The 25,482-nt window shown below is 40.1% G+C and overlaps 1 protein-coding gene across 1 annotated transcript in view; it reads left to right on the top strand.

Moving 5' to 3' along the window:
- Positions 1-1,565: 1,565 nt before the first annotated feature.
- LOC108755534 (cell adhesion molecule 2-like) overlaps positions 1,566-25,482 on the top strand; it is a 32,396-nt gene continuing 8,479 nt past the window's right edge. The window contains exons 1-2 of the mRNA XM_018498596.1: positions 1,566-1,741; positions 25,098-25,315. Of these exons, the coding sequence (XP_018354098.1) occupies positions 1,672-1,741; positions 25,098-25,315 (288 nt within the window). The 5' untranslated portion in view covers positions 1,566-1,671. The remainder of the gene's footprint in view (positions 1,742-25,097; positions 25,316-25,482) is intronic.

The raw sequence follows: 25,482 nt of genomic DNA on the forward strand, positions 1-25,482 counted from the left end.
GACGACGACGACGCGATACGCCGGACGCCACGAGTCCGAGAGGGACGGACGGCAGCTTCCGTCCGCGCTCCTCCGAGCGGAGCGTATTTCGCCAATTTCGTTAGCGCCCGCACGGACGCGCGAGCGCGCGCTCCCACCATCTCCTCTTTCGCGTACATTGCACTTACACACACACACCACACACACACACACACACACACACGCACACACACGCACACATACACATATATACGCGTATACGACAAACGCCGAGCGTGGAAGTGAGAAATGCGCACGTACATACGAGGAATGCACGAGAGAAAAAGAGAGAGAGAGAGAGAGAGAGAGAGAGAGAGAGAGGGAGAAGGGGGTGGGGGTGAGGCGGTCCTCGCGCTAGAAAGAGAGAGATGGAAGATTTTGCAGCGATCATCGACTTGGAGAACAGCGCAGTCGCCCAGGAAGCAACTCGAACTCACTCACCCTGCCTCCCCCTTCTCCCTCCGTCCTTCTCCTTCTCTTCCTGCTTTCCCAAACCCCCTCCTCGCGACCTCTCTACCCCGATCGTTCCATCCTTCTCACGCTCTTTCCAACCCCGCGCTGCCAGGTGGTCTTCCACCCTCCTCGAGCGCCGCCGCCACTATCGGCACAACCACCACCACCGCCAGAACCACTGCCATCACCTCTACCACCACCACCACCAGCACCACACTCAGCAGCGGTACCAGCAGCGGCAGCAGCAGCAGCAGCAGCAGCAGCAGCAGCAGCAGCAGTAGCAGTAGCAGTAGCAGTAGCAGCAGCAGCAACAGCACTGCCGTTCGCTACCACCTCCTCGACTTTGTCGCGTCTCTCTCTCTCTCTCTCTCTCCCTCTTTTTCTCTCCCTCTCCTCCTCTCCCTTTGCCTCATACATCGGTGTGCGCACCCCCCCCCCGCCGTCCCCCGTTGACTCGCCGCACCAACCCTCTCTCGCGCGCGCCTCGGCGCCTCGTCCTCCTCCGGTGCCGATGCCGCAGTACCGACTGCTTTCCGCGGAAGGTGGAAACCCGTGTAACGCAGCCGTATATAGATTTTCAATTAGTCAAGGGGCGGCCGTGGAGAAAATTATGTGTCGCGTGTCACCGCGAGTCGCCGCGAGTACTTGAGACGCTCGTCGCCGTCGCGGCAATTGTTCGTTTGCGCGCGCGAGTTGGGTAGCCGCGTGCACATCTCTCTCGCGCGCGGATATAACATCGCGCGCGTGTTCTCTTTCGTTCGCACGACCGCGCGGCCAACGTGGAAAGATCGATTTCCCACCGTCGGCGACTCCTCTCCGACGAGGGGACGCATTCGATACGTTTGCGGGGGGGGAGAAGAGAGAGAGACAGAAAAAAAGTATAAAGAAAAAGCGCGCGTACGAGTTCGCCCCGCGCGCGCGGCCGAGTGTTTACCGAGGATCATCACATTGCGCGGTCTCGGTCCTTCCCTCCTCTCCCAACCGTCCTGTGCGCGAGGAAGCGATGACAACTCGTCGCGAGTGACGACGGTCGCGGGAGTCAGGAGACGGGTCGGCGATCTCCTTCACCTGCCGCCGTCGTGTCGCGCTGCGGCGTGTCGCGCTGCGCTGCGCCGCGCCGCGCCGAGCGCCGAGCGCATCATCGTCGCGGAGCGTTCCCGGCGATCTTGGAGAATCAGGATCACTCGCGCGGGACCGAGGATGTTGCGCGCGGCCTTCGCCGTTCTACTGCCCCGGCTCCTCGTATTGTCGTCGTTGCTGATCCATTCAGGTACGCGATCGGTCATATTTCTCACAGATAAGGTACGATATATATTACACGCAGCGAGACGCGGATTGAGAGAGATGGATTTGCCGCGTCAGGTATATATTCCAAAAGCGGCACTCCGCTCTTCTCAGATAAGCGTGTGTAAGTTTTACAATCGAGTAAAGCGACGTCCCACGTTAAAGTCTCGGAGTGGATTCTTAGCGTCGAAATTTTCGAAAGAGCGATGAGGAGAGAGAGAGAGAGAGAGAGCAAAAATTAATAAGAGTAATATGATACACGGTGAAGAATTTTAATCGCAAAAAAAATGTTCAAATGTCCTCTATAAAAATGTAATATCGGAAATTGATTAATATTTATTTCGAGTATCGACAGTTGAACGATTTTAATATTCGAAATAAATAATCATTATATGTAGAGAATTATTCTGGGAAAAGGAAACGCTTTTGCTGAAATATTTTAAAACTTGGCTAAAATATCGCTAATAATTACGTAGAAAACTCGAGTTATCTGCTCGAAAAAAAAATTGACATTCGGACATCGGCTTAAATAAACATCCTGTACGTAATTATTTTGATTAATACGATAAAATTCTTTACAAATTTGCATCTAGCTACATTTTCAGATACCTACCGCAGTTTTTGTACCTTTCGGTAATCTATTAAATTGCCCGGATATCGAATTGTATTTCCAATTTCCATAAAGGATACAGAAATATAGAAATTAGAGAATTACATCGTACGGTTCAAAGAACTTTCAACGGGATCGCGTAAGATTTCATTACAAGTATAATATCTCTAATCGTAGAGAGGAATTGTAGTTGCTATTGCGAAGCAACGTTGGCGCGACAATAACCGAATCTACATGAATAAAGCCCTCGTAAGAGACGTCGAAATCCATTTTTCGACGATGCGTACGCGCATTTCACGTGCCAGGCATATTTTGATCGTTTGTCCAAGTTCAATAGTTCAGTTGAATCGCTTTCTGATTCGCGACGTTAAAGTGCCTGCCGTTCGCAAAAAAAGTATAATAATTTCAATTCGTCGCGACGCGACGTATCGGCGGGATTAATTGTAGGACGAGAATGAATTAGTGAATTAACGTAGCCGCTAATACGATCGACGTCAATTCCGCGATTATCTACGAATCGTCCGATTAAATCATCGACGGAGAAGCAACGTGAATGCACATGTACATATATACATCGGCAAATGCATACCTTGTGCACGGCTCGTCTAGCTTGCTCGCGCGCGGCAAAATGCAACGTGACATGGAAGAATAAAAACCAGAAGAATAAAAGCTAGGCGAATAAAAGCTAGTACACAAAGCGCGCCATGCATTTATGTATATCCATGCAAAGCGCCGGGAATAACAATATCTAGTCGCGTACGAAAATACCGGGAGACCACTTCGATCCGCGATAAACAAAAATTCGCGAGTCGATATATAATTGAATTACATCCAAGTTATCGGCCGACACACACACAGAGAGAGAGAGAGAGAGAGAGAGAGAGAGAGACTCGAAGAATCAAATGGAATTTAAAACGGTTGCGTCTCGGTTTACATAGCGACGAGTTGGCGAATTATTATTTTCGTTCAGCTCGAATAAATTGGAATAACAGTCTCGGCCAGAGAAAAATCGCCGAATCTATTCTCCCTCGAACGGATCCGGACCTTTCTTTTTTCCCCTTCGCATTATATCGTCCAATCGAAGGCCAGGCCGCGGTGTGTTTCGCTTTGAAATTAGTTCGTTGATTCAACTCCACCACTTTTCCCTCCCCCTCCGCGTCTGGTATCGAGCGCATTTTTAGTATCCATGACGGAACTTTGTTTTAAGTTCGTACTTAATTAAAACATTCGCCGCGTGCGATCGCGAGAGGCACGGCGGCCGTCTTTACCTATGAAATAGTGAGTTTGCGGATTGTATAACTACTGTTTGCGAATCGGTCGAGATAATGGAACGGTCGGTGGCGGCTTCGAGCGAACCATTGTCGTTCGGGAATTGCCCCCTTTCACCACGTACGCATCGATCGCCATAAACAAAATTCGAAGAGATTGTCGCTGAAGAAATTACAAAATCTCCCCATGGCCATTTTCGCCCTTCCGTTCGTCGTGTTCTCGTCGTTCATCGAACTCACGACTGCTCTCTCTCTCTCTCTCAACGTTGAAATTAGTTCGCCCCTTTAACCCCATTCTCTTTTGGCACTTGTATTTTTAGCGTGCGTCGCACGAAAATTTATTAGTACCATCTTATATTTAATTAAAACACTCGATACGACACTCGCGACACTGCGTCTTCGCGTAAATGCAACGGTGAGTTTGCGGAAGGCAGCTCTAATCGTTCGTAAATCGATGGACGAGGGCAGAGGTAATGGGACGATCGACAGCTTCGAACAGCGATTATCGTTCGGAAATTGCCCCCTTCAGCTCGCAACTATACATCGGCCGTGCAGGCCGGAATAAACCGGCGATTTAGCGCCGTCTTACCAGCCGGCCGGCTGCTAAATGCGCATTGTCACGTGACAAACGTAACAAGTACAAACGTAATTAAGATTTCCGAGAATACGTCGTTATACGGTAAACATGTGTTTGGCGTTAAAACCGGTTCTTAATATCAAAATTATTATGTTGAATTTTCTATCTACATGTCCATGTATTCATTCAACACGCAACGCGATTGCGTTATCTGAATTTGTGCCACGCAAAAAAATATTTCCAGCTAGGATTATCGCTGTTTTTTGCATCTGATAGAAAATTACGTGTCACACGCGTGTAGAATTTATAGCACAAATCTCTATATTCTATCTCGGTCATATCTATACGATTAGATGCCATGCATATTATCCGATATCGCAGATACTTGCTAGAAATTTATCTATTTTAGCTAATTCTTCGTACTTATATCATTTCCGCTGTAACAGCAAGATCATTTTTTTTTTTTTTTTTTTTTTTTTTGAGTGACACGTTAAATCGATATTCAACATTTCCTGTGTTATTAAAATAACATGATTAATACGTAAGTGAACGAATAGCATAAAAATAATGTGTTTCGAAACGTAAGACAAATGAATAAAAAATACGCATGTTAATTTAATGTATTATAAATATTCATATTTGGCTGAAAATACATGTTATTTCTAACCGGCCACTTGTCGTATATCTTGCGTTATTTGCAATATGGATATATGTGCCGAGGTTATATATTATTATCTTGAAGCGCCGCCGATCTGCGTGTTCGAACCGCGCGTTTGCAAATTATTATTATCGTGTTTGCGAGAATTAACATATCGCGGCTGCGCACACTTTTCGATGATACGCGTGGTCGGTTATCGGATGACTAGGCTATTCGTACAAATGTTTTCGCTACATTATACATTCTGAAATTTACATATCGGGTATATGTTCACATGGAAGAAAATATCTCCCACCTCTTGATAACTATTTTAAAGATGAAAGTCGAACGGGTCTAATTTGGCAGCAGAACGGCACTCTGATATCTCATCGTAAAAAAAAACGGAATGTCATAAATATATATAGCTATATACAGAATGTGATATTCTCGAGTCCAAATAACAGGACATCTATTATTTATTACAACGATCCAATCTTCTTAATTTCGTGTACTGCCGAGAACGGAAATCGAATATTTATGAATTAACCGTCAAATATTGCATTTTACCCTCGAAAATCCACCGTCTCCGCTCGCGCGGAGAAAACGACCGTTTGCGAAATCCCCCCTGAAATCCACGCAGCGGCGAGCCTAAAATAACGACGATAGTCGGAAAAAAAATAACCCGCATTTGCATCCCCCAGCCAACAAGCGTCACGAATTATTCAAAGTATTTCATACCAAAGCGAATCGTGGAAATTTCATTCGTACAGCGGGGCGGCGGAGAGAGAGAGAGAGAGAGAGGGAAGGGGGGAGGGAGGAGAAAAAAGCGAGCCATGCGTTTAACCCCCGCGTGCGCCTCGTTAAACGCATAAACTCGCCCCGGCATTAGCGCGCGAGCGGGCGACGTTGCGTAAAAACGTCAGGACGACCAATATCGCGGTACGACGATTAAAGAGCCGAAATTCTCGGGACACTCGTGGAGGAGCGTCGGTGCAGGCACTTGGCCATCGACCGGTCAACGTGAGCGGACCCGATTTCAAAGTTAAATCGAGTTTGAACTTTGAACCGCGATCGCGACATTGGAACCAAAACCCCGATGGCAAAGTGTGTATTTGTGTGTGTGTGTGTGTGGGTGTGTGCGAAGCTGAGAGTTTACGCGCCGCGCCCGGTCCAAGCCGAAAGAACACGACTTCTCGCTTATCGTCGTCACTTCGCGGCCGGTGCGGCGTAGCGCGGCGGTTTCCTTTCCTTCGAGCGCGACAATGACGACGGTCAAGTGTCTCGTCGAGGGCACCTTTTCCACCCATCGGCAACCCGTCGGCGCGGTTTCTGCGCGAAGTAATCCACGTTACGACGTCCCGCACGTAGGGGATTCGGGTTTCGGTTCGATAGCGTTTCCGCGAAAACTATGTATATTACAATGGATCGTTAACCCAAGTACCATAATTGGCTCAATTTCCAATAAAGCCGAGCGAACGGCGCGGGGGCTCCCGCACGGCTATGGCTCTTCGTTTAAATAAAACAATACCGCGCGCACCCTCTCTCTTTGCTCCCCCCCCCCCCCCGCTCTCCTCCCCTCGCCTCGTCTCGTCTGCGCGCCCCTCCCGCTCTGGCGAATCTCCATGCAAAACAGTAATCAAAGATACTACATTTTTTATCGCGCGCTCCGCGCGCGCAACGTCGCGCATAATTTAATATATAAAACGTTCGGCAAACTTAATTATGTTCTGACGAGATTTATTAGCTTGTCACACGAATGTCTCGTCATTCCTCTCGTGCTGCAGAATTCGATGCGGAGGGGATTTTTCCAAAATACAATAAAAAAAAAAAAAAAAGAAACATAAAAATAGAAATGAATTACACGGATTTTTGTAATTTCACGCCAACACACCGCGATACCCTTATAAAAGCCCTTATAAAAGCTCTTGTAAAAGCTCAGTTCCATCAAAGTTTAAGAGAGAGAGAGAGAGAGAGAGAGAGAGAGAGAATTGATTAATAAATTCATTTATTTAATTTAATCCATTTTCTGTTATAGATGAATCTGACTTTATTCGAAACTCGATAAGATTAAATTTTATACTATTATCGATGTAAAATCTTGTTCAGCCGCGATAATCTCCATTTCTCGTGCTGAATGAATTTTCCCATTTCTATATTCTTTTTATTTGCTTTATCCAAAGGTGACGGTCGGCATAAATCGATAACGGATGTCGTAGAGACAGGAGAGGGAGAAACGGGCTTTGTTTAATAATTGTCTCATAATCTCGAATCTCCGCGGTACGTGATCACGCACGTCGCCGTTGTCGGAAGATAACAAAGCGGGCGCATATTATTTTTTTCTCTTTTTTTTATTCGCGAGAGAAACGTATGTATATCGCAGACGCGCTGTTTCGCATGCCGGCCAGTTTTAAAACGAGAGCCCCCGCGCGTCGTTAAAATAAACAGAATCACTTGTCGGGGTAATTCTGCTCATCATTCTCTCCGCATGCGCCGCGCAGGTTTACGATATGGCCGTAAATAAATAAAAAGAAGTAAATATAAATACGTGTATATCGTTCAAAAATTGTAATCTTTTTTAGTTTCTTGCAAAAGGTGAACGGAAACACAGAAACAAAAAACATACTTTGACTTTTTCCTTCCTTTGTTCTTATTCAATTAAAAGAAACGTATATGTATATATATTCCTTTTTGCCCCACATTTAATAAAGAATATTTATATACACGTTAATAACTTGTGTCGGCTTTGAAAGGCTTTTATTATTTATTGATTTATTCATTAGAGCTTAAATTGATTTATTTGTTCAATTAAAGAAGCTAAGAATATATATACGTATATAGGATGGTTAAGTATTTTAAGACTTCAAGAAGAGTGATTTCTCGCATTAATTCAAGACGAAAAGTTTATATGACTGTATGTCCGAAATGGCTTCAAAGAGATACCCATTTATTCATCGAATCCTCCCAAGTGAATAAAAATATAATGTATGGCCCCAAAAGATGAGCTTTCGCGTCTTTGAAATTTACATTACAAAATTTCGTCTTACATCGACTAACCTGTGTGGTTTTTTAAATTTTTGGAAGAAACGGAATTTTTCAACATCCAGTGCAGCATCTTTGAAACTAAGTCATTTCGAATATACAGAGTTGATTTGAATTTCGCGCTATTTTTAAAACGTCAAACCGATTACCTCAAACTTCACATACGTCATCTAGACAGATGTAATTAATCATGGAAAAGTACACGGTGAAAGAACGCGTGCAAATTATTCAGGCGTATTACGAAAAATCACGATTTTCAACCGTTTGAGTGTTATTCAAAAAGTAGATCGACCGGTGATGAATGGGACACCCTGTAAACTAAGTCAATATGTAGTTTTCGTCTTGAATTAAAATGTGAAAAACACTCCTTAAAATCTTTTAGAATTCTTAAGAATCACTCAATAATATATGTATATATATATATAAATGAAAAGAGGAAAGAGATATGCTATATCAAACATGGATGTGTGTCCGTTTTCCAGTTCGATCCTCGCTCTCTGTGCTCGACAATATGGCGCGTGACACGCGCTTAACGCTTGACTCGCGGCGCGAGTCTGCGCTTTTTGCGTATTTTTTCCAGTTTTCAGGTTTATTTTACGGCTGGGACAATTTGCCTCCAGAAGGTAGTAAATTCTTTTATCTGTCCGGACATTCTGTCCTATCCCCGCTACCTCTAATTTCATATTATTTGAGCGCGGAAAACCGCGAAAAAATATTGCGATGCCCCAGATAAGGAGTGCATGTTACCGTTTAACACGACCATTTGCCCGAATGATTAACACTCCCGCATCTACGTGTCCCCCTCGCAGACGTTTCCTACTTTTTGTGATGTAAACATATAATTTTTTAATTTTATTTTTAATTTTATTCGTCGCTATTTTCAACCCGTGCCCATATTATGAGGCTTGATTTAAGTGACTTTTTTGGCATCTCGACACTGCGGTTAAGCGCAACAATAAAATGAAACGACAGCGAAAAATTATTCAATCTCAAAATTGAATTTTCAAGCGTCGTAAAAAAGAAAATATATCTTGAGATTTACATGCTTGAATTTATATAGAATGGTGGGTGGGTTTTTTTTTCACTCATGGGACTATTTCGACCAGCGATAACGTTTATATTTTTAAACAACATATATTTAAACAGCACATATTTAACATTTAAAGATTGTGCTTACATTTTTAATAAACAGTCGCGTTTGAATAACGTTATTGTAAGCACGTCATCGCAAAAGGCAATGGTTTGTTACCATGTTGAAGATTTTGCAATCGAATAAATATATAATTTCTATGGATACTTCAATAGTAAAATCTTTATATACTTGAGCCATAATTTTTGTACATGAGCGAATTTTATGATAAAAATTATTATTAAATGTTCGTTAGAGTTTTAAAAAGGTAACGCAAAAATTATCTCTGATAATGTGAATTATTTTCTTGCATTATTCGTTTTCTTTTTTTTTTTTTTTTTTAAGATTCTTCTTAATGAGAACAACGTACCCCATTAATTTGGATGCATATACATTTTACATTAGTTAAGATATTTTTCTCTGTTGTATTTCTATGTTAATTTCTATGTTCACAAGAGGTTATACATTATGTTCAGTAATAAATAAAATAATTGGGTACGTGAGGCATTTTTCTGCTAATTTTCATGTCACTTTAAAGTTGAAATTGATGGAATAACTCCACCCTATCCTATCATCTGTAAAAAAAAAAATAATGTACGCCTACACTGTAGTATTTTTACATGCGATATTTTTCGAGCGATATTTAAGACCTCCAGAAAGTCTCTAACGAAATCGTGGAAAAACATTTTGCAATCAATACCCTCTTCCTCAACAAGTAGAGAACAAAGATTCATACATGGAGCATCGAATATACAATAATTATTATTGCGCGGATGTTTTGTCTGTCCATGTTCCGAGATTCTCGTTCGTAGACAGTGATGAGGTATTGCGTGGCGTAACTTGTTCCTTTTCGCGGGCCATTAATTACATACGCGAGGCAAATCTATCGGAAAGCATTATCATCGTGGCATGTCAAAATTATGTACTTACCCGGGCATCCCGCTGTTCGCGGTGCTACGCTGTGATTAATTACGGCAACTCGATCGCGTTTTATCACTTTTTACGCTTGTCAGGAAGCGTTATATCGTGTAACATTATACGAAGCGTCCGGATTCGACTAAAGCCACTGATGAAACGCGTAATCATTGCCTTCTTTCCATTCGCACCATTACCCGTGTGAGTAATTAATAGATTAGACTTTTTTTTCCTCCGACGGAGATGCGAGAAGATTCGAAGGTCGTTGGTCGAAAATACAAATTGGAACGTAAGTCAAATGTAAAGGGAGAGGCACGGAAGCGCGATCGAAGCTTCTAAGTGGTGAAAATTGAAACGACGAAATGTAAAAAAAAAGGTATTTACGTTTCTTACGTTGTTTCAATTTCCGCCTTCTAGAAGCTTCGTTTAAAATCTATTACTCTCCTTTCGTATTTGACTTGCTCCGATTCGACTTACACTCCGATTTTCGCCCGTGATGGAGCATTTACTTAGTATACAAATATGCAAACAGTGTACAATCAGAGATGGTGAAAATGGAGTCCGAATCTATTTAAAATAGGAAATGTAAAATAGTTGTGGCTGACATCACACAAGACGTGATTAATACGGACATGGGCTCATTCTCATTTTAGTCTAATAGTTATAGCGCGATGAGCGATATCCAAGAACTCGTAGACTGTTTAAAAAAGCTGTACACTTGTTGGATATCGCGCGTTGTTAATTGCGTGCGATGTTAATCACTAGCCTGCTAAAAGTATAGAAAATAGGTTGTAAACCTATTAAAACCATTTAAATGGAAATGTGAAATAGTTTCTGAAAAAATGTATTTCGAATGCATCTATTTCAATTAATCTCTGTGTCAAATAATATTCAAATTATATAATGCTCGTTCTCAACAATTTCTTTATAATATCAAAGATGTCGGTATATAATTTATTTCATTTACTAACTTTTAATTAAAACAATAAGCGCAATCTAAAACCTTTTTATCGTTACTTACAATTAGGCATCTATCATCGAGTCATAATATTGACAGCATATCACTCCTTACTTCAAAAGTGTGATAAACAAAGAAAACGCAATTAATTACTATCACAAATGAGTTAAGTAAATATTATCCTGTGTCAACATTAAAAGTAAACCAACTTAATAAAAAATTTATAAAAAGATTGTTAAAATCATTACACCTTAAAAAAGCGGTAGTCTTTTAAGATTGTGAAACAAACGAGACAAGAATGACATTTCATCTTTTCAGGAATACGTTCCTCTTACCGATATTATTATGTTATAATTTTCTGCCAAGTTGAAAGAGAATTTTTTCCCCTTTTCTAAGAAATTCGATCTTTTTAGAATTGTGTCACTTTTGAGGTAAAGAAGAAATATGTCAAAGTCAAGGTCATTGGAACTGAATGTTATATTACTAGATAATTACATGACACACTATGTAATTTTATACGAAGCATTTGATGATATATCTGCTAATAAAACGCGTAATTACCCCCTTTTTGTCGTTCATATTGCATACTTGAGAAATCGATTTACCTTTTATTTTCTGCATCATTTTCCTCTTTTATATTCATCGTTTGCCATAATTTTGACTTACGCCATTTTCGAGACGTTTGCATTGTATTCTCGCAGCGCGTATCCATTCGTACACGGATGGCTGACTTTAGCAGATTCTTTTCCTCAGTTGAGCCCTTATTACGCGGGAAATTCCAATATTTGTGTGCTTGAGCAGGGAAAACAGCGTGCACGGTCGCGGAGGAACGCTAGTATAGCGCGAGCGAGTGAGCAGATAAAATAATAAGCAACGAATGCGCAATTCCTCCTCTTTTCTTCCTTTCTTTCTACCTTCCTCTTCTAACTACAAAATCCGACCGATATACATATGTCGGATTTTCTTGTGTAACGAGGTCGCAGGTCGTAATAAAAATACCGAATGACAAAAAAAAAGTTTGGCCACGAAACTTCGTGTATTTAGCAAATCATTTTCCAGGTATATTAACCAGGTATTTTAACGTATATTTAAAAAAAAAAAACAAACAAACTCTGGAGTGTTAGTTACATCTTATTAAATGCTGAAAAAAACTTTGCACCACAAAAGTGTTCAAATCTACGTGGTAAGCTAACGTTATTTGTCGTCATTTTGACTATAAAAAAGTTTTATCGTTTACCAAATCATCTTCCAATGCTTATACAGCATTTCTCAAAGGATAACCTCTGAACGTTTTTAAAGACGTTCGTGGGAAGTCTGTACTGTATGGATAAAGTAACATATACTTGGGAAAACAAACTAGAAGTTACATTTCTTATTAAATATGACAAAAATTCTGTACAAAAAGATTTTCACTGGTGAATCGAAGATCGCTGTACTATTGGATTACTTGGGAGAATTTAAAATTATACGCGGAATTTAAAAATATAACATCGTTGCAGCGTTGATGCGTTCCAGAAGCTTCTTAAAACTAAAGTGGCTGAAGGTAAACATTTTGAATGTTAATAATGATTTTGGTAAATATTTAATGAGATACATTTAACATTCCAAAGTTTTTTTTTTTTTTTTCCAATATACATACATTACTAACGATTTGATAAATACTTGGTAAAATTTTGCGGCCAAACTTTTTCCATCATCCTATAATTTGTGTACGGCTAATATGTTAGGTATACCTACACGCTAGATATTAAAACAATCACACGCTCGAATAGACTAATAACATATAATGTGTTTAATAATGGAACTAATGCGGCATATGCATTTCAATTACAAATATTCCACGCGCTACGTTGAAACATCATGGCCATGGATACGGGTTCGGGAGTGCATTTCGATTTTGGCGGATCGACTATTTAAATAATTTCCGCCCTTGTGATTCATTTTCCCGCGAGATGAATGTATATACACGCGAAACGTCCTAATACAGATTTTGAAATGACTATTTAATAAACGCGACCGATTATCAGCGGCGTGAATTAGCGCTGTGAATTACCTACCCTAAAACTCATTTAAATAAACATAACTAACTCGCAACGTGTATATATACATACATATATATATATACATACATTCCGTCGCCTATTTTGAGGATCACGCAATGGCGGGATTTCTCCTAAAATCTGGAAGTCTCCGGAGATACAGTTACGGATTAACACCCGCTCCGCGCTGCGCGAACAAATTTATAATCTCTCGCCGACGATACATTCAGCAGCGGGATTAATCCTCGCGTTACAGGCTGATTTACAGTGCTAAATCGCGCGCGCGAATGCGCTCCACGATTTTTGGGCGCACGAATTCAAACGAATTCAGCGCGCGCGTTGACGGACGCGAATGAATATCTCGCTGCATCCGGCCGATATACCGCATCCCGCAGCCGCATCGTCTTCGTCGTAACGTCGTTCCTCTCTGTCTCGCGTGATCCTCCTTGTCCTCCTCCTCCTATACACGCCTCCCCAATCGCGTTTAATTAAATCGACCGTGTCCGCGTCCGTCACGAGCACGTGCTAACAAACGCGCCGCGTCACGTCTCGCCGGTCGGCGTGGGCGAAAGCGTCGCGTCGCCGCGCCGTCGCTCTCGATGGGCTAAAAAGATACAAGCCGGTAATGGTAAATGTTTCATTAGCGCGAGAGGGGCAAATTTACAGAGTGCGAAGTAATATCGTGGAACGAGAATCGCGATAACGCGCTTATATTATACACACACGCATATATATGTGTGTGTGTGTGTGTGTATATATATATACTGATACACGCACGCCACGCACACACATCGCACCACGTGCGCGACATCCTCGTTGGGACGGGAGAAGCCGCGACAATCGTCGCCCGCTTTTATCCAATTTATTTCCTGCGCGTGCCCGAGCGGCTTAACGCGTACGACGGCTTTGTATTTACATGCGCGAGAAAGCTCTGGAGATTTGTTTGCGTCTTAGGACAGGCGCGGTCGACCCGCTCTCTCTCTCTCTCTCTCTCTCTCTCTCACTCTTGCGGGACGTGTATCTTGCGCAATATGAGGCCGCGTAAATAAAATCGTGTAACGTACATCGCGGGTGTTCTCCTTTCCCTTGTACGTAGAAGAGATGGATAGCGAGGAAGATGAATCAGGAATGGCGGATTTTCACTCGGGCACAAGTACGCTTAGACCTTCGTAATCGCTTCTTATTTTCAGAATAATCTGATGTAATGAGTGACGTCTTAAGATGCTAATATGGCTCCCGGAGTGATTTATGACATCTTAAAATTATATATTATCTAAAGGATCGTATTAGCATCTTGAGACGTTATTTAATGATCTTGAAATAAGAACGAACTATGAATATCACGTCCCTAGAAGCAAGAGTCTGAACAATCTTGTTCAATTTTTCATTAGCTCTGAAGCAATATGTGGAAGCGGAACCTAAAGACCTTTTATAGTATAAAGCCTTGTGTTCATGATATTAGAAATCGCATCGAGATTTCGGACAGAGATAGAATTAATAAATCGCATTTGAACAATTTCATCACATGATCAGTACTGTGGATCAATTCTTTCTTCTTTCGAAATCACTGACCGATTTCTAACATCGTGGACACAAGACTTAATAAGATTAGACATAAAGCGCAGCCAGTTTTGATTCTGCCATGTTTTAGTAACTTTTGAGAGAGAGAGAGAGAGAGAGAGAGAGAGAGAGAGAGAGAGAGAGAGAGAGAGAGATAACAAAAAGACAAAACCGAAAGAAAAAAAGAAAGAAATAATGAATGTATGTCCTGTTGTCTGATGTGATTTTGCTAAAACTAAAAACTCTGCACACACAACGGCTCCAGACTCTTATTAGAAGGTGTCTATTGTCAGCGGAGCATTTTATTGGAAAAAGAGTCTGCTTGTATTAATGAAAATTTTGACTGAAAATGGACCAATTTCCAGAACTTTCTGATTGAATCTATTACAAGTAATATTTTTCATAATAAATTTATTTAAAGGTTTTCATTATATTGAGCTCTTCTTAAAATAATCTTTCTTAAAATTAACATCAATTATTAAATTGCCTGTTAACTATGTGATATTATTATAGTAGTAGTTCAGTTTCTAAAAAAATCCGAAAAACCAATTCGGTGAGACTACAATTCAAGAGACTACAAATGTGATATATAAATTATATAAATTTATATGAATTAAATTATTAATTAATTAAATTATTTAAAGCACTTAAGATTAAGACAGTTTTGACCGATGTAGGCATTACTTTATAGTTATTGTGCGTTCACATTATATATGGTCCTATATAATAAATCGTTTATTATTGAATTTATCATTATAATTCTAATTGAGATGACTATGCTATAATTGATACGATCACAACTTTCGTTTATTTTCAACCAGAGATTTTCCTCAGTGAATATTCAATATTCTAATAGCACAAGAACGTCCTGTTAGTGGGATATCGAGAAAACACTTGTTAAAATCCAGAGATTTATCCTGTCAAATAAGCCTCATTATGTTCTACATACACTGGACATTTAAATCCATAGTTCTAAAAATGTCCATCCTTGAAACAATTCTATTATTCTGCAAGATCAAAATATTTCACAATGTTACATTCATTAGCTTCGTTGGTATAAAAATATGATTATATCTCGCACTAAATGCGTGCGAAAACCAAACGTGCGTACAAATAATGACATGCCTGAACTCCGGTTATATAAATTTAATTATATAAAAAGCTTGACTACATTTTACATGCGAAAAACGACGCTGCCAGTCTAGTGTGGCAGTCCGCTAAAATATCAAAAATATCTCAAAAAAAAAATAAGTCCTAAGAATTACGGACGGACATTTTTAAGATTTTGGATTAGAATATTATGTGTTTAAGACATTTTTAGATTCTTACTTGCTAGGCGTCAGAACTTTTATCTCAGAACGGAATTTCAGAACTGGGATTTAAAAAGAATTACTTTTCGAATTTTTTGTGCTACCTGGGTAGCAAGTAATTTTTTTGCCTATTTTTTAAATTTATAATATTCGTTCTAAATTTGATGGAAATTGAGGAAAAACCTTTTTCAGTACTATCAAAACGACCGTGGGCACAACTAGTCGAATTTTTTTGCATAGTAAGCAAATTTGAAACTTTTAACAAATCAAATTATTCTAAAAAAGAATAGAATGTCATTTATTTCACAGCGTACACCTGGCCTCTTCTCCATTTCTTCTATTTCGATTAATTAAAATTGTAACGCACAGTCTTTCTGGTCTTTACGTCAGTCAAGCGACAAATATTAACATTGGATGAAATCAACGTGCAAATGAATATTTGTACACGTGCGTAGTTCGCGACGTTAATTCTGCCATTTTGCTTCAGGCCAAACTCTATTTCTTCGAGATTCTAAGTACGCCTAGACACGGTACGCCCGAATGCCGAATTTAAGAGGAGAAACGCTGTTTATTCCTACGCGGTGATTTCGTTTTGCGGCGCGTTGAAATCTTTCAAGTTACGGTCGACTGAATATGGAGCGTCTTACGCGAGATAACGACGGGGGAGGTTCTAACCGCGTCTCGTGCTTGCGCATTAATATCGAAATTTTGCCCGACGAGCAGCGGGCTAACGTCTGTATAAAACGTCCCTCCGCCGTCTCAAAGAGGTTCGTTAGCTCTCGATTCAATAGCGGCGAAAAATAAACGAGTCGCCGGGTGCTTAAGGTCCACGGTAGACGGAAATCGATTTTGGAACTCCAAGAGATTAACAATTCAATCGACTTCGCGATTGCTACCGGTCCGCAATCGTTTCACCACCACCACCACCCCCCCCTCCTCCTCCCCCTCCCCCGATCGAGCGAGCAGGGTAATTTCAGAAATTGTTTACTCTTTCGGTTTGCGCGCGGAAAATTAGGCATCGACGATAGGTTATCAGTAGCCTAAATTTCATTAAACGAAAAGCAAATTGGGGAAAAATTCAACTGTATTTCGCGCACGTATATACATTTATATGACTACAAATGTATGTTTTCGTGGATGACAAATACGAAAAAAAAAAAAAAAAAAAAAAAACCGCACGGAAACGTTATGAAGAACCGTGTAACAGCCGAGCCAACAAGTGACGTAAACAATTCGAAACAATCAGCTATTTGTAACACAAAAGATGAACAGCCATCTATTCAGTTTATTGTTATACCATTTCACTTTCGTGGCTATACATCTATATCTCACTCCGCCAGCTATTTTTTTTTCTATATATTTAATCACTTTGTTACCAATCAACAACGTGACGCATTCGAGAGTTAAATAAAAGCTATTGATAGCGAATCAACAATAGCGTATAATTGCTCTACCCGTTGAGAAATAAAAAGAATTGTCAAACGGGGAGGAGAGCGTCTCTCTCTCTCTCTCTCTCTCTGTTGAAGTCGCACGTATAAACGCGCGAGCGTATTATTTTGACATCGCGATATTTCACCGGTCACGACGACAATTAGCATAGCGTCACGTACATACATCCGTCCGTTCGTTATTATATACGCGAAAATGTTTCTGCGTCACCGACGCGCGATAACCGACTTCTCATTTTTCGCTCTCATCATTTTGCATCGAGCGTAAAGATTTCAATTCAGGGGGTGCAGATATTAACCGGTAAAATCGACCGAGGCCATCGCGCATATTTCACTTCGCGTTATCGGCTCGCGGTGCTTTAGGAAAATAACAAGGCAACATACGGCGAGGATCAATTATCGGGTTCAAGGAGCAGCAGCAGCAGCAGCAGCAGCAACAACGGCGGCAGCATCGGGAATAGCACCGGAGGCCACCGGTATTGAATTTATCGCAGCAGCTTATTTCCGCCAGTTGAAAGGAATATTTATACGGGCGCGGGCTAATTTATCTCGCAAGGCATTTTATCGGCTATGCTCGATCGGACATTCGTGAGCGGTTTTTATTTCCCACCAACCCCTTTTTCACTCATCGCGCCATCCGGCGCGAGCGATATCTACAAAGTGACTTTCAAATGCGACCCGAACACGATCCCGACAAGATCGTGGTACGAAAGGCATACGAGAGAAAGTGAAACACGATCGGACACGCGATCGGACGACACGATCAGATATCCGTCTCTATTTATATACTTAATAGGAGCAATTTAGGGGGTGTGTCGATAGACCATGTGCTTTAAAGTGGGCAAATTAAATTTTAAACACTCGTGTCAACAATGAGATTTTTTTTTAATTAATTTTGCTTTAAACTTTGAACTTTTATCTTTTTTACTGATATCTCATAAGAGCTCATCTTATTTTGATGGAATTTGAAGTCGCAACTTAACCCTTAATTGGTATTTGCTTCGAAATTTTCTCAACTGGCATTCATGGGTCTAATTTTACCTGACAAAACTTTAAATTAATGTACCTTTGCCTAAAGTTTACGTAATGTAACCATTTTTTGTTTCCATTTTGAAAGTTCAAATCCGAGGAATAAGATTATGTACATTACCACTCAAAAATTTCAGTATATTCTTTATTTACGGAAATTTCATAATATAAAGAATAAAATATGAATACAATTTGCATGTATAATATTCTTCAATTTATGATTACACATTTTCACTGAAACTGGAAAAAAAACTTTCTTCTTTATTTTTTATTTCTTCAAAGCTTGTCGAAGATAGAAGGCAAAAATTTTGCTTTTGTTATCAAAGTCTAAAGAGATTAGGCTTTGATAACAAAAACAAAATTTTTATTTCTTCAGTCGACAAGTTTTTCACAATCAAAGACCTGTGGTTAATTTCTACGAGAATATTGTTTCCATTAGTATCTAGCACAAAATTTTTTATTAATATTTCTTTCAACTGAAATACACGATCTATTTGTCTATTCAAAAAATTTAATTATTATTGATTTCCGTTTAAAATTATTTTTTGCCAATTCGCAACTTTAAAGGGTAACTCCGGTATGTATTTGCACATATAAATATATGCCACACTTCATCAAGAACTTTATTTAGCAGTATTATTAATTGCATTTAAGGTAAATGTACTGTGCCAATAAAAATTTTATACTGTCTACGGCTATAAAAAAAAAATTAGAAACACGCAATATTAATTTTTATATTAAAGAAAAATGACTTTTTAATTTACATTTTTGCATTTTTGCCGTATCCCATAGGTGTGGGATGTATGGCTCATGAAAAATTTATAAATCATGCTTAGAAATAAGATGTAAAGTAACACAGTATTTTATCAAATGTGTTTACAAAGTTTTATTAACTGGATTTAAGGAACCCAGCAAATCATGAAAATATCATCGGGAGGTGCTTTAAAAGCTATCTGGAGATTTGGTACGTAATTGAAAAAAATGCCCGGGTCTAAGTACCGGATTCACGACTACCAATTAGGATTGATATTGAGATTACCAAGTTATGAGAAGATTCAGAGGTACTCTAACCCGTCTAACGACGGGTACATGAAATATCTACTGCAACCTTGGCCCTTGCTATGAAATAAGGAGCGGTAAGTTCTCGCGGTACACAGTTCCCTACAATATTTCTTCCCGTATATACCCGTGGATCCGTCGGTGCTTTAACTTGAGCCATTTCTCGAGAAGGTAACGCTCCGTTGAGTAACGATTTTTTCACGCTCCGGCGAAAAAATACACGGCTAGATGTGGTCGATCCAATAAATCTCTTCTCGCCGACAGTCCTTCGTATTCTTTTAACTTATCCGCGGCCCGCATCCGTATCAATTTGCGGACGACACCGAATAACGAATCCTACGAATTTTCTACAGACCATTCGGGGATTCTACAGAACTATCTCAGGGGTAGAAGGAAAAAGGGAGAATTCTGACCATTAATTTGCGTAAAGCGTACAGCCGTATCTCTTAACTAATTAAAAAGAAGATTGCACTGGTCAGGACTTTCTTCAAGTCCTTAGCGTACAATTCTCGTGACCGGACGATGAATTTCATCGTCGCGAAAGTAATGAGGGACAATGCTTCGACCGTGTATACGCGCGCGAGCCATAAATATTCACTTCGTCGCAGGCGCGCGCGAACATTTTAACCCTCTGCTGATCGGCGCACGGCGACGGGGTGTGTATTTTGACGTTCGGGATTATACAGTGAGCTGCATTGAGCACAACCGGTCACCGAAGGCTCGATTAAATATTCATACGCTTGGTAATTGCCCGATCCGCGATTCGAAATTGTCTCGATGGCGGAAAGAGAGAAGAAAATAAGCATATCCCGCGTCGCGATAACGTGCGCGCTTTTGCGACCCGTTTGCGATCTTTGCGACTTCCAACCCGGAGGGCTGATTGTCATTAAAGAGAGATCGACGTTTGACAAATAAATGAAATTGTGGTAATGCTGTTTTTCAAAACATTTCTCATTACGTTTTTTATTATTTCAAAAATACCTCGCCGTCGTCATGTTTCGCAATACTATATTTTTTGTTTTCGCAAACAGCTTTGTAAACAATAAATGCAGAATGCGCAAATATTGACAGATACGTGGAAGAAGTTCAAACAATAATTGCGAACCAATCCACTCGATGCTCCGTTATCATTATCCGTACCTTCAACATTGTCTATTAATTGCGGAAGTTAAGGCATTTAATTATAGAATTCGTCTTTTTTAATTCATTTTTAACCTCATTCTTTTTCAAACAGAAAATTTTCCATTATAAAAACCTTTTAATTAAATCCTTTTACATAATACTAATTCGAGGTTATTAATAGTGAGAATTTTTACATTTGTGCCGAGTTAAAATAATAAAGGAATAACAAATGGGACATAATCGAATTACTGCAAGAGATATTACTTCAGGAGATTTTCATTCGAGACTCTCAATTGAATGTTTCATATCATGCTAGTGCATATTTCAAAATATTGTCTGAGAAGATTTAATTGTACAAAGATATTAAGAAATTAAACGTTACTTGTTGAAATTTAATGCGTAATGCCTTCCTAGACATTCGAGGAATCCGCGATACTAAAGTTTGTTCACGGTGTACAATATACGGTCGCATTCTATTCCGCCACCTAACACCATCATCTCGCTCGTGGTATAAACGAAATGGCGAGAAATAAAACGCCTTTTCAGATCCCTTTATCTCGTTAATCTTGTCACGCTTTACGCCTTCGAGATAAAAAGCATAACAGGAGGCACAAGAGGGAGAAGGAGAGGGAAAGAGAGAGAGAGAGATGTAGTGAGAGAAAGGCGAGAAAACGCGATAGAAAAGGTCCTCATTGCACGTTCCCTTAGCTACCCAAACTTGACAATGTCATGACCGATAAATAAGACTCGCAATCTTTTCCGCCAGTCAGGACACAATGGTAGCAAAAAATCGTGAAGCGTATCAGGTGCGGGACAAGATTGCAACAGGGAAACTTACACCTGGTGCGCTTGGAAATTCGACTCCGGTTTACCCCGATGCGGTCAGACGTGGGGATATTTTCCCGATATTTTTCCAGATTTTCTCCCCAACACTCTCTCCCTCTCTCTCTCTCTCTCTCTCTCTCGTAAATACACATCAATCGCAAAACGGAACAAATGCCGGGCATACTGATGTATGTACATATAGGAGTGAATCATTCCTAATTCTCTCGATCGCAAATGATGAAATTTGAAGTATCAAAAGTAGTAAAAAGAATAACGATATCTATTCAACGATTTAGATGAATTTAAAATATTCAGATAATGACGATAAAAAGGATTTTATTTTGAAAACACGCGATTCATTGTCAGCTTCCGTGCTTTCAGCGGAATGTATCTCGACATAAATTTGATTCTCGTTGAAGAAATATTTGTTCCGATACGCAAAAAAAAAAAAAAAAAAAAAAAAATTCAAACAATTCGTGCGTCGATGCGAGTCGCAAACGGTATCGCTAGGTACGGTAAAAGCAAACCGTTCGTGTTTGATCGGGGGGGGGGGGGGGGGCTCGTTCGTTTGATCTGGATATGGTTTTACACGCATTACACGAGTGCCTGACGAGGACCATTGGAACGGGACGTGAAAGAAAAAAAATTAATTACCCTTAATAAGAGCGTTCGCGTACAGGCGGTTCCAACGGCGATGCCAGAAACGCGTGATACGTCACGCGTTGCGTGACCCTGATGCTTATCGGAATCAATGACAACGCGTGCGTGCGCAACGCGCGCACGAATAGCCGCGATAAGAGCCGATAATATAAACGGGCGATCTCATCCCATCCGCTGGTCCACTCATTAGCGGACTTAATTTAAGATACGCCATCGTCAGAATTTTAAACACGGCGAACATTGGCGCGATTAACGTAATCATCGAGTACCGGTTTGCCCCGGCACGAAGGAAAAACTAATTAATGATCACGGGGGAAAAACTAATTAATGATCGCGTTGTGTTTACGAAGGCGAGGCCTCCATGACTCGTCTCCCCCCCTCCCCCCTCCTCCTTTTCCCACTTTGATAATATTATTTTACAAAAGCGCTCAGCATGATTAAAAGGCACGTGCGTGTGCAAAAAGAATTTCGATAAACGCATCTCGCGCGCTCTACTTCATTACTACGTTCGACCGCAATTACGGCACGGAACGCTTGGATGTTTGCAATTCGCGGTTTGCAACAAACTTTGTGCACACAGACTGATCCGGACATTCTCTCCGACCGAAAAATTTCGGTAAACTCGCGGTCGATTTTTTTCTTTGCGAAAATTGACCCTCGCAAAAGCCAGGCTATTACCTAGCTTTCAATTTGCTGACGCTATGTATCTTGACAATTGTGCTTCAAATTAAACTCCTTTTCAATTAAAATCCGTGAAAAATCGGCCGTGAGTAAGATATATATTATATATCTATCTAGAAATGGAAAATGTCCCAATTGAACAACAACAAAAACCGGTACCTCTTTTCAACTAGGATGCTACTGTTTATGACTGAAAGATCACCACTCTGCACTCACTCAGAAGAGAAAAATACAATAGTAATGGCAACATTAGCAACCGTAAAAGTAATACAAGTTTTGTATGTAGAATTAATGTACATTATTGCAACAATTATAAAATAGTTTATTCGACTATATATTATGTATGTACAATATATTAATTCTAACACTATAATAATGTTATTAATTTCAATAATGTTGTGAAGAAACTATTTTAAAGTTATTTATTATTAAATATAACTAACTAATTATTATTCAACAAGTTGAGAGATTATAGGCTCTGACAAAGTAAATCAACAAATGAGAAATGCCAATAAGAGCCGACACTTGCTGATGTATTCGACTTTATTCCAATATAATTACCCATAATGTACGTGTACATCCATTATAATATTCCAAACGTTTCGATCCTCTTCAGCGTAATAATTCATTAAATCGTTAGACGACCATTATCAAACCTATCTATAGAGATTATCTTACGACGAAATTATTAACGTACATTACGTTCAATGTCGATGTTTTTAATATACAATCTACGATCTAACAGTGAAACGCGGCGTGTATAAGACTGACTACAAACTTCTTCATCCACACAATTTTTTTTATCATTAAATTTCCAGACTTACTAGATAAAATAATTTTTGGGTGATCACTTAATAAATAATAATTAGAGCATTACAAGAAAACTTACATGATGTGCTATGTTGCTAGTTGCTTGGACAGTTACAGATGAAATGAGGATCGTATACATAAATTTACTGTCAACAATATTAAAAAAACATTAGAGAGATGGAAACATCATACTATAGATAACAGATTTGAGTAAGCTGGATTCAAAAATTCGGTGTCGTTTTTTAATCCTCACTATGTAAACGGGGACCATTTATGTCGCTCGATTCTGAATATCCGCCCTCAGCAAAAAAAAAAATGACGCCCATTGCCGAGCTTTCACGGGCACCTTACCTCATCCCGCAAGTTTTTTTTTAGGAGCAGAACGGTGCGCCCGTACTCAATTGTTTTTAAAGCATCTATTCATAATTTAAAAAAATTATAACAGTAGCTATACAAGTTTTATATTATTCCCTTACTTCAAAAGAGTGATACAACTGAAAAAAATTGACAAAGTGTCATCGTGAGACGGCAATGTAAATACACAATAAGTAAAGGTCTCTTACCAGTCTAAGGTAGATCTTAATACTTAAATAATACAAGAAAATTAAGTTTCTCCAAAAAGGTGAAAAAATTTTCATCATTCAACTATATATGTACGTTAATCTTACATATAAAACTCGCATACACTTGTCACTTTTATATTTGCCATCATCTATGTCTTCTTCTCCGAGTGTGAGTCATTTAATATATATATATATATTGTGTATTCGTGTAACAAAGTCCGCATGCTTAAAGCTACATCTTAAGAAACACGTACGGGGAATTGTATTGTCAAAGAAATTCCATCTCAAAGACCATTGCAATTTTAAAACAACATATGTGAACCAGCTTTCGAACGTGGTTCTTCGATTATCAATTATTCCCCGAAGTCGATATCGAAGTCACGGCGGCTTTCAGCTCTTCGACATACAATCACGAGTCTAGGAAGAACACTCGGTTCTATTGTATTAGATCAATTCATTTCAGCTGTGTTTCCTACACCTTGTAGGAATATAAATTATACTCGTTAATATAGAGAACGATAAATACGAGGAAAATATAGAATGAACATAAAATATCTATAAAGATATATTATATAGGTTTTTCACCTGTTCACATTATTTATTCTTGTGTCTTTTAATTTCCAAATAGCACAAGTAATTCCAGAGGGTATATATTATTCTTATTAAGCATACAGAGAGAGAGAGAGAGAGAGAGTATGAATCACATTGTATGATTCAAAAAGCGCTCGTTACAATGAATCACGTGTGACTCACTGTCGGCAAACTTTGCTACACTCATTACGCATACAAATATTATCATCTAACTGATCGCGCGTCGCGTGCAATGTTGAAGATTGAAATTGTAAACTCGGAGTAACGAAGTAACTCGCGATCGTAGCAAAAAGCTCAAAGAAGTCTCTCTCTCTCTCTCTCTTTGCCCTACCTCCCCCCCCTCCCTCCTCGTCACAGTCCCACGTGAGTTCGCAAAGTTTCCCACGCAGCTGCAACTACAGCTGTGCGGGTTGAAACTCTATGGGGAGGAGTGAGACTCTAGAGAGACCCATAGGGTCCACTTGCGCAAGTCCTCCCGCAACCTGAACCGCAATCTGAAAAATCTTTTACAGGCGTCGTCGTCGTCGTCGTCGCCCTACGCATGACGTCCCTGCAGATACCGGAGCACGTCGTGCTGAACGAGACGGTGCGCATGCAGTGCAACTTTAACTTGGACAAAGAGCTATTGTACTCCGTGAAGTGGTACAAGGACGGCCACGAATTTTATCGCTATACACCCAGAGACGCGCCCATGGTGCTAACGTTCCCGGTGCCTGGCGTAAACGTAAACGTGAGTGCGAGTTTGCGAGTACCTACTAGGGATGCTTAGAATAGCGCCGAATTGAGGATCTTCTCCGCGCGATAGCGAGAACAGTCTTCAACAACTATCCTCTTACGGAGCGTAATATTCTGGCGTTTGTATTAATTGGGGTATTTGACATGCCTACTTGTAATTAG

This window comes from Trachymyrmex septentrionalis, unplaced genomic scaffold, assembly GCF_001594115.1.
Source record: "Trachymyrmex septentrionalis isolate Tsep2-gDNA-1 unplaced genomic scaffold, Tsep1.0 scaffold88, whole genome shotgun sequence".
Taxonomy (NCBI): domain Eukaryota; kingdom Metazoa; phylum Arthropoda; class Insecta; order Hymenoptera; family Formicidae; genus Trachymyrmex; species Trachymyrmex septentrionalis.